The sequence below is a fragment of the Manacus vitellinus genome, unplaced genomic scaffold, assembly GCF_001715985.3.
Source record: "Manacus vitellinus isolate BGI_N305 unplaced genomic scaffold, ASM171598v3 scaffold_10_pilon, whole genome shotgun sequence".
Taxonomy (NCBI): domain Eukaryota; kingdom Metazoa; phylum Chordata; class Aves; order Passeriformes; family Pipridae; genus Manacus; species Manacus vitellinus.
In genome coordinates this window covers 8550630-8560742 of record NW_021938838.1, presented here as the reverse complement: position 1 = coordinate 8560742, position 10113 = coordinate 8550630, and the positions used below count along the sequence as shown (strand labels likewise).

At 61.2% G+C, this 10113-nt stretch overlaps 2 protein-coding genes across 2 annotated transcripts; one reads left to right on the top strand and one right to left on the bottom strand.

The window, feature by feature from the left end:
- Positions 1-296: 296 nt before the first annotated feature.
- Positions 297-3294, top strand: LOC103761050 (cadherin-1). The gene is made up of 9 exons (XM_029965540.1): positions 297-572; positions 663-818; positions 891-1035; positions 1112-1287; positions 1358-1447; positions 2517-2559; positions 2592-2656; positions 2844-2981; positions 3103-3294. Exons 1-9 carry the CDS (start codon positions 297-299, stop codon positions 3190-3192), a joined length of 1179 nt encoding a protein of 392 aa, XP_029821400.1. The 3' UTR covers positions 3193-3294.
- On the bottom strand, positions 3110-9715 carry GAS8 (growth arrest specific 8). Its single transcript, XM_029964591.1, has 10 exons — positions 9585-9715; positions 8419-8616; positions 8064-8270; positions 7701-7755; positions 6890-7095; positions 6515-6682; positions 6137-6223; positions 4988-5197; positions 3875-3940; positions 3110-3637 (listed from the first exon to the last, which is right to left on the bottom strand). The coding sequence occupies exons 1-10, from the start codon at positions 9597-9599 to the stop codon at positions 3488-3490; spliced, it is 1362 nt and encodes a 453-aa protein (XP_029820451.1). The 5' UTR covers positions 9600-9715; the 3' UTR covers positions 3110-3487.
- Positions 9716-10113: the final 398 nt, after the last annotated feature.

The window sequence follows — 10113 nt, the reverse complement described above, 5'->3', positions numbered from 1 at the left end:
CAGGCCGGCACTGGGACCCCCGGGGGCGACCATGTCTGCACTCCAACCCTGCTGGAGTAGGGGGGGGTCCTGTGGCCCCCGAGGGACAGTGCCCTGGGGGATTCCTGGGCTCCTTTATCCCCCCCAGCCTGGAGCAGCATCTCATGCACTGGGCCCCCATATAAGGCTCCCCCCGCCGGCGCTGGCAGCACTGGAAAGCCAGCACTGCTTTCCTGGCAGGACGCAGCCAAGGTCACTGACACCACAGGGAAGGTCCCCAGCTGGCACCCGGGGGAGCAGCCAGTGCAGCTGCAGCCATGTCATGCTGTACCTTCACCCTCCTCCTCCTCCTCCTCCTCCTCCTCCTGGTGGGACCATCCCAATGGGGCCAGGGGCACTGTACAGCCACCCCAGAGCCCCGGGGCAGAGCCACGTTCCTCCATAGTCCTGCAGCCTCACTCTCCATCCCGTGGGACACGCTGACCTTCCCAGAGCACAGACACGGCCTCCAGCGGCAGAAGAGGGACTGGGTCATTCCCCCCATCAACTGCCCTGAGAACGACCGGGGGCCCTTCCCCAAGAAGCTGGTGCAGGTACATGGCCCTGAGGGGACAGGGTGTGGGAATGAGAGGCCCTGGAGCACCAGGACCCCTCTTACCCCTCTTTTCATGCCTCACCACCAGATCAAATCCAACAAGGACAAGGAGACCAAGGTTTTCTACAGCATCACAGGACAAGGAGTGGACACTATCCCTATGGGCATCTTCATCATCGAACAGGAGACAGGGTGGCTGGAGGTGACGAAGCCTCTGGACCGGGAGGAGAAGGATAAATACACAGTGAGTGAGTGGGACCTGCAGCAGGGGGGGACGGTCCTGAGGGCTGCACACAGGCTGACTGTGTTCTTACAGCTCTATGCCCATGCTGTGTCAGCCAACGGGCAGCCTGTGGAGGACCCCATGGAGATCATCATCACCATCACTGACCGAAACGACAACCCACCCATCTTCTCCCAGGCAGCTTTCCATGGGTCTGTGCCAGAGGGAGCTGAGCCAGGTGGGACCACCATTGCTGCCTGAGAGGCAGTGCTGGGGGGATGAGGGGACAGCTCACCAATAACCACCTACTCCAGGCATGCCAGTGCTGCGGGTGCTGGCCACTGATGCAGACGATGCTGTGAGCTCCAACAATGGAGTCGTGGTCTATTCCATCCTGAGCCAGGCACCGGAGCAGCCCCAGCCCCGCATGTTCACCATAGACAGCAGCTCCGGGCTGATCTCTGTGGCCGTGCCAGGGCTAGTGGCAGAGGTGAGTCCTGGGCTCGGCCCCCACCCAGTGCCCACTCCCAGTTCAGGTGTGACGCAGCCTCTCACTGCAGGTGGTCCCTGAATATACGCTGGAGATCCAGGCAGCCGACATGGGGGGACACGGGCTGCAAGCCACCACCACCGCCCGCATCACAGTGCAGGTGAGATATTGAGCCCCCCCGCTGCCCACCCAGCCCAGACGGGCAGGGTGAGGCTGCGGTGAAGCCGGTGCTGGCTCTCAGCAGCCCCACACACCCGGCTGCCGCACCGCCAACGCGCTCCAGGTGCTTTCCGTGGTGGGAGGTGAGGCTGGGATGGCAGCTCCACGGCAGCTTCTCCTGGCCCGGCCCCCCATCTTCCCGCCAGGCTCTGGGCCACCAGCCCCAGGGCTGCAGCACTGCTGGAGAGTGGGTGCCAGTGGGGCTCCTGGGCACAGCTCCCAGTGGGAAGCCGCCTGTGCCGGCTCAGCCCAGCTAGGGAGGAGCACCCAGTTCTGCGGGAGCCTTGTGCCAGGATAGCGGCATCCAGCCACACCAGCTCTGTGGGGAGAGGCTGTGGCGCCAGGAAGGGCGGCCAGGGCCAGGGATGGCGTTTTGCGCAGTGTCACCGGCCACAGGCCCCTGGCTGAGCGGGACCGAGGACAGCCAGGTAGCTCACTGGGGTGCCTCTCCGTGTCAGCCGGTGCCGGTGTCGGGCTGGCAGCGGAGCTGGTCTGTTCCAGGGAGGCTGCCCTGACCGTGCCGGCTGCTGGGACACAGTGCCGAGTTGTGGTCCCACTCCAGCCCGGGAGCTCCAGCAGAGGAAGGGGCCCAGCTGCCCCAACTGCTCTGACCTTGACCCCAGACAGCTCCAGAGAGCTGTCTGGGGGTCAGTGTCCACCCACACGTGACACTGTGGGCAGGGATGGGGCTGCTGGGACAGGGCTACTTCCTTGTTGGGTCCAGGCTGGCTGCTGCCGCCATGCTTTGGCCCACCAGGACAGGCAGGTGAACAGGGAGCGTGGTGCTGCTGCAGGCACAGAGCCCTGCATCCCAGCAGGAACCAGCCAGCACCCACACTATGGTGGTTGTGGTGCCTGGGGCTGAGCCCTGTGGCATGGGAAGGAGGTAGGGGCCCATAACCCAGCTGTGGGGCACAGCAGGGTGGAGGGGCTGGGCTATGGCACAGCCAAAGGGGAGGCACACGGTGCTGCCAGGACAGGTCCCAGACCCCCTTCCCCCTCTGCTGCAGGCTGACAGCATGTCCGATGCGGGGAAGGGTTCCCTGACCACCCACGTGCTAACACAGTCACGGGCTGCCCAGCAGCTGCCTTGCGTCATCCGCCTGGACCAGCTGGTGGAGCCGGGCCGCAGTGGAGGGAGCTGGCACAAGGTAGGAGATGGTGACACTGGAATGGGCACGAACTGCCTGCGCCGGTCCCTTGCGAGCTGTTTGAAGGCTCCTGGCACAACCAGCTGCCCAGCCTTCGCCTGGGGGCTGCCAGCAGCAGGGCCAGTGCTCAGGGGTATGATCAGGGCAGGTTCTGGGGATACAGCAGGGCTGGCTTGGTCTGGTTTCAGGTACACGGACACGGATGGGCGCTGCCGGCCCCTCCTGGCAGCGGGACAGGCCAAGGCCGGCACCTACAAGCTGCACTTTGAGACAGCACCGTATTGGCAGGGGCTGGGGCACACCAGCTTCTACCCCTATGTGGAGGTACGGAGCGTGGGGAGCCTGGGGCAGGTCTGGGGCCACGGTCGGGCTTGAGGGGGCTGTAACCCCCTGGGCCCGGCTCTGGGAGGGGGATCCCCACCACTGCCTCCTTGCTCTCCCTCAGGTCATCTTCACCATTACTGATCCAGCACAGAAGCTTCATGTCCCACTGCTGATCAGCCCCTACTCCTACACAACGTACCGGGGCAGTTAGGGGGGCACAGCCTCCCCTCAGGGATGCAGGAACGATGCCACTAATGCCATTAAAGGCTCCAAACACCACCATTTGTCTCAAAAAATCACCTTCTGGTTGGGGAGTGAAGGAGGGAGCCCCAGGGGCAGCCTGGTGTGGTTGGTGGGATGCCCAGAGCCCTCCAGCTGCATCATGGTTCCCCTGGAGAGGAGAGGGTCCCAAAGATGTTCACTGGGGTCTGTTTAATGGCACAGAGCAGGAACAGGGCACAGCCCCACTTCCAGTGTGCCAGTGGGACCCTCAGTGCTGGCCAGTGTCAGGTGGGCACCGAAACAAGTCCGGCAGGGCCCTGCCCCAGCTCCTGCCCTGGCAGGGGGAAGGCCAGTGGCTGGAAGCCCAGGTTGTCCAGGGGGATGCCGAAGGCCGTCAGCTTCGCCTCAAAGGTCTGCAGCATGTCATTGTGTGCCTGTAAGAGGAGGGTCCCCGTCAGCCCTCCACACCCCAGGGCAGGGGCTTCCTGTACCCCCTGGTCCTATTTCCATCCCCCATACCACAGACATGGAATCACAGAGTCGTTTGGGTTGGAAAAGGCCTCTAAGTCCAACCATTCCCCCGGTACTACCAAGGCCACCACTAACCCACAAGCCCAAGTGCCACATCCACACAGCTTTTAAATCCCTCCAGGATTCCTTCCCAACCTCACCTTGCAGACTCGGGCCAACTGGAGCTGCAGGTCCTGGATGGTGTCATTCTTGGAGTGGAGCACATCCTGTGGAAGGAGATAGGGTGTGAGGCCATGCTGTCCAGCCCCGGGGACATGGTGGCCATGCTGCAGGCGGGAGCAGTGTGGCACAGCACAAGGAGGAGCTGCAGCACCAGCAGAGCATCCAGCAGCACAGCCTGGCAGGTGGCCACCACCCTGCCCCCTCCAACTGGCACTGCCAGGGACAGCCAGCTCCAGGCAGGGACAGGGACCTTCTGGATCAACACCACAGCCATCCCGGTCTGCTCTGCAGCACCTGTTACGGCAGCACCACCCTGCCACCACGGCACCAAGGGAATTACAGGGAGCCAGGCTCCCCAAGGCAGCTGAGCAGAGGAATTTGGGGACCCCAGCAGCTGCGGGAGAGCCCGACGCCATGACGCCATCCCAGGAATGTGTTTTCCTTCCACCTGCTGGGAGGTGACACATCTGCTGCCCATCCCACGGCCATGCTACCCATTCCCAGGGCACTCCAGAGCTTTCCCCCCAGTGGGGACCTGCATGGGGACAAGCGGGAGGGCACCGAGGCAGTGGAGCTGTCATTCCATGTCTGTGCCCGACCCACAGCCAGCGCTGCTCCCCAGCTCTGGCTGTGGCAGGCTGCAGGAATGTGGGTCTCTGGGCTCTTTGCAGATGTATTTTTAGCATGGCAGATGCCGCAGAGCCCCGGGATCCTGTCTGCACTGTCCCTTGTGGCCAGATGAGGTTCACTGGGTGCAACCCCTGTGCACAGAGCCCTCGGGAGCCACCGGACCCACCAGCAGTCAGCTGTGTGGCAGCATGGGGTGTTGGCAGTGCCGCAGGGCCTGGGGCCATGCTCCTCCAAACAGGCCCCATCTAGGGACAGATCAGTGCCAAACTCTGACACCCACACACTCCACTCCAGAGGCAGAGCCGAGTGCCCCGCGGCACTGCACATGGCCCTGGGAGTGCCAGTATGGAGTGACATGGCAGCTGGAGCCCCACAGGAAAGGGACTGGCACATTCTGGGGGCTGTGGGCACTCCACAGCAGGCTCTGCCCCCCAAAACCTGCCCTCGCCAGTCCCCAGTACCTTCAGCTTGTGTGAGACCAAGGACAGGGCGCTGGGGTCAAGGTTAGAGACTGCAACGACCTCGCCGAGCTCCACCTCCTTCTGCTCCAGGAGCCTGAGGAGTCCCTGCAGTTTCCGCTCCAGGAGCAGGTTCTTAAACCCCGTCTTCTGCTGCACCTCATTAATGGCTTTGGTGAACTTCTGGTAGAGCTCATCTCGCTCTGCCTGGACCTGCTCCAGGAGATGGCACAGCATGGTGTCACACCACCCTCAGGAACTCAGGGGGCACAGAGGGGCCTACAGGAGCCTGACTGGGGTCTGCTTAATGGTGTGGAGCACAAACGAGGCAGCAAACTGGTCTGGCAGCTCAGCCCAGCCATTCCCCACAGCACCTGCAGCCCACAGGGAAGACAGGTGCTGCAGCACAGCTTCCTCCCTCCATGGTGCAGCACCTGTGCTTCTCCTTCCTCCTCCTCCTCCCCTCAAGGCAAGGGACACCACAACAGGCTCCCTTTGGCACTAATTCAGACTCCAGCAAGGGCCCCCCGGCAAAGGGGGGTCTCTCCTCTCCTCTCCTCCCCACAGCTGGCAGCAATCCCTGGCTCACAGCTAGTTAATAAGTGTCCTAATTGGGACACAGCCTCTCCTCCAAAGTCTATTTCTGAACGCTCTGAATCTGGCGCTGTCTTAATGATGGATTGTTAACGAGGCCTCGGATCAATGTTCATATTCCTGGGGATTTCTACGAATTGCAAATGAGCTCTCTCCTGCCTCAACAGATTTATCTGGGTTAGTGGGGGGGAGAACTCACTCTGCAGGGCTCATCCCAAGCCACCACGCCCCGACCAGCAGGGGAGCAACCCTGGAACGCCGGCAAGAGAGGCCCGTGGCAATCCCTCCCAGCTCTGCCCCACGCAGCCCCCGGTAGCCCGGGGGGCCCACTGGAGCGTGCACGATTGCTTAGCAAAGTACAAGGCCAGGCCTGTCTGCTGACCGTGGGAGAGGCTGGAGCTGGGAGCAGCTTTGTTGGGAGCAGCGGTTATCGCCCGGCTCGGGATTAGCTTTGGAAAGCCCTCGGCTAAGCACAGGCGCTGCTAAGCCCCCACGCCCTGTCCTCTGTAGAGGGTTTGGAGAGGGAAAGGGATGTCCAGCCCTGCCTGCAGCTCTCACCTTACTGAACCGCTGCTCCAGCACCTCGTGTTCCCACTGAAGGTCCTTCAGTTCCTTCTGGGTGACTTTCAGACGGGCTTTGGAGTTCTGTGAGCAGGAAGGGAGCGTTAAGAAGCACGTGATTGTCTGGGAACTGTTTGGATGTGTTCTAGGAAGGGAGGAGAGTGAGCAGCAGAGAAAACCAGGCCAACCCCACACCAACCTCTCTGCAGCGAGGGCTACTCTGATCTCTCTCTGGATCCCCATCTGAGATCCCACAAACACACAGCTAAGCGGAATGGGATTCACTTTGCCCAGCAATCCCAGCACACTGAGTGGCAGAGGCCACTGCTTTCCCCCCAGGAACGAGCCCAGGAAAGGATTGGGCTGGCCACGCACCATCAGGATCTCCTTGTCCTTATCATAGCGAGCCAACTTCTTCTGCAGCTCAGCCACCTGCTCCTGGGCCTGTTGCAGTGGCTCCGTCAGCTCCTTGTTCTGCAGTAGCACATCTGTCTTCTCCTTTTCCAAGACAATCTCCTTCTTTCTCATCTCCTCCACCTGCTCCTGTTCTTAGGAACACGAGTGCTGGCTCCTGAGAGCTGCCCAGCCCCTCAGAGACCCACCCCCACCCTCAGGACACCCTCCCTGCTCATGTGACTATGTTCAGCCCACCAGCAGCAACCACATCAACAACTGGGAACTGCCAAATCCAGGTGACACCCTGGCAGGAGTGGTCCCTGGGTGGAGGGGTGGCACAGGGATAGGCAGTACCTTCAGGAGGCTGATGAGTGACATGTTTTTGGCAGTGATATCATTGTAGTAGTTCTTGATGTCACCAAAAGCCCCCTCATGTTTCCCCATCAACTCGCTGATCTGCTGGTTCTTCCTCTCCTCCAGCTCATGGATCTCTGTCTTCCTCCGCAGGTCCATCTCCTCCCGCAGCGCCTGCATCTTCCTGTTGTACTTGGCATCCATCTCTGGGGGGCACAGGGGGGCTGGGTGAGGGGGGGCCTCCTGCAGACCCCATGCCCCAGCTCCTGTGCCGCCACATCGGCATCGAGACCCTTGTGGGGCCCGGGGAGGGCTGAGCCCAAGAATGACATCCTTGGAAAGAGGGCATGGAAAAGCCCCAAGTGAGCCTGTCACAACCTGAAATGTCCCCTGAGGAGGACACTGGAGTGAGGACACAGCAAAGGCTCCTCCAGACATCCCACCCCACAGGAGAAGGGCTGGCACTGCCACAGCACAGGGAACCGGGGAGGGGAAATGGCCAGAGCTGGGGGAAAACTGGCTGGAACTGGGGAAGAAAAGTGACCAAAATGGGGAGGGGAGAAAAAACAGCCAGAACTGGAGGGCAAACTGGACAGATTTGGGGAGGAAACTGGACAGAAGTGATTGGGAAAAACAGCTGGAACTTGAGGGACAACTGGCCAGAACTGAGGGGAAAAAACAGTCAGAACTAGGACAGAAAAAATTGCCAGAATTGGAGGGAACCCCCAGTCCACATGCGCTCGAGGTGCTGCTCAGAAGCCCAGAGCAACTCTCCCCATCCTGCTCCTGCAGGTTCTGCCTCTCCTCTGACCTTTGGCCTGTGCCTCGAAGTCGCTACGCAGCCGGGCCATCTCCTCCTCATGTTTCTGTAAGGGAGAAGCTCCATCTTAGAGGAGAGAACCAAATCATGAGTCAGCCCACCCCCAGGGATTCCCTCCTGCTCCCTGGGAAAGGATTCTGATCCCAATGTTGGTGCAAACAGTGGCTTGGAGGTTCTCCAGCTGCTCTCACAGCTCCCTGCTGCAGGAGAGGGGTCATCCCAGAATCCCTCCTCCCCATTCCTGGACCAGAAACCCCACCCCATGGAGCGAACCAGGGAGGCAGGATCCTGCCCCTGCTCCCACCCTGTGGCTGAGGTGCCTCACAGGTGGCTCCAGCCTGGTCAGGGACGTACCAGGCAGAGGTTTGTCACCGCTGCCTCATTGGCCAACTCCTGCTCCTTCAATTTGATGTTCAAGGAGCGCTTTTCTTTCCACAGCTCCTGCTCCTGGTCCCAGTGATCCTTCTGGGCCCGCTTCAGGGACAGGATTCCCTCTGCCTTCAGCTCTGTCAGGGTCTCCTGCTGCTCATGCAACAGGTGCTTCACCTTCTGCTTGTACACCTAAGGACAGGCCAGAGACTGGGTGAAGGGTTCAGCAGGAGACACCTGAAGCTGGGATGCTGGCAAGACATTCCCAGCTCCTCCTCCTCTTCCCCTTCTTCTCCTCCTCAGAGCTGCTCAAGGCTCACATGGAGCCCTTCTCCCCCACCTTGATCTCCACTTGGTGCCGCTCCTCTGCCTCCTCCATCTCCTGGTCCCGGCTCCGCAGCTCCGCTTTCTTCTCCTCCAGCTCCCGGCGGGTGATGTCCCAGCAGCTCTGAATCCTGTTACACTCCAGCTGGAAAGAATTCCGCTCCTGCCGCTCCCGGTCCAGCTCCTCCCGGAGACGCTGGACGTGCTGCAGCAGCTGCACAGCCGAGAGGAAGAAACAGGTAAGGCAGAGGGGAGGCCTCAGACACGTGCCTCTGGAGACTCCATGTCCCAAACCTGGCAGGACATGGTGGTTGTCATTGGGATAGAGCAGGGGAGGTCCCTGACTGAACCCAACAGCCTCTGGAAAAGGAATCACAAAACCTCATCCCACTTCCAGCAGCCTGCAACAGGGTTCTGGGCTCGCAGTATCCAGTAACACCATTCTCAGGTGTCTAAATACTCCTGGATCATGGAATTGTTTGAGTTGGAAAAGCCTCTAAGATTAAGTCCAACCATTCCCCCAACACTGCCAAGGCCACCACTAAACCATGTACCCAAGTGCCACATCTACATGACTCTTAAATCCTCCCAGGGATGGGGACTCCACCACAGCACTGGGCAGCTGTGCCAGGTCTGGACAGCCCTTTCCATGAAGAATTTTTCCCAATATTCAACCTAAACCTGCCCTGGTGCAACTTGAGTCTGTTTCTTTTGGTCCTGTCCCTTGTTCCCTGGGAGCAGAGCGTGACTCCCACCTGGCTCCACTCTCCTGTCAGGGAGTTGCAGACAGTGAGAAGGTCCCCCCCGAGCCTCCTTTTCTCCAGGCTGAAGCCCGCCTCCAGCTGCTCCTGGTTTCCAGCACCCTTCCCCAGCTCCGTTCCCTTTCCTGGACACGCTCCAGCCCCTCTTTCTTGCCATGAGTGGCCCAGAACTGACCCCAGGACTGGATGTGCCTCAGCAGTGCTCAGCACACAGGGCAGGAGAGCAGAGGGTGGGATGAGGTGGCTGCTCTTTCCAGGAACAGCAAGAACGCCCCTCCCCAGCCCAGACAGGCATCAGGCAGTGACACAAACCCCGGCTGCTCGTCTCTGTCACCCTCTGCCACCTGTTGTCCCCAGAGTCAGGCCAGGCGCCACACAGGGGTTCCAACAGCTGTTCTTGGTGGCCTGGGGAATCTCTCACCTGCTCCTTGCTCATGTCCTCCAGGTCCAAGGCATCCACCACTGCCGGACCTTTCCCTTTAGTCGATCCTTTCTTTTTGGGTGCCTGAGAAGCCAAACGCAGGAGGTGACTGGGTGAGAGGGAAGCCGTGCTGCTCAGGTCCACCGTGCCAGCCCCGGAGCATCCCTGCTCTCACGGCAGGAACGGGGCCAGAGCAGTGACACGGAGCCGGAGGCCCCGCGAGGAGGCTGGAAGCCTCTGGGACCACCCAGGACCTCCGTGGTTCATGTGACACTGCTGCCGGCTCAGGTCCACAAAACACCTGTACCCAAAGTAATAGCTCAGAAGCGTCACCGCAGCGCTGGGAACGGCGCCGAGGGGCTCTGTACCCTCCCCGGGAGCGGAGCGGGCCGGGGCCCCCAGCCCTCGGGGCTCGGGCCAAGCCCGACCGAGGCAGGCCGGGCCCCACTGCTCCCCCCTGTCCGCACCCCCGGCTCCAGGGGACCCTTCAGCAGCCGCCCTGGTTCTTTCCCCCGGGCCTGGGCCCTGG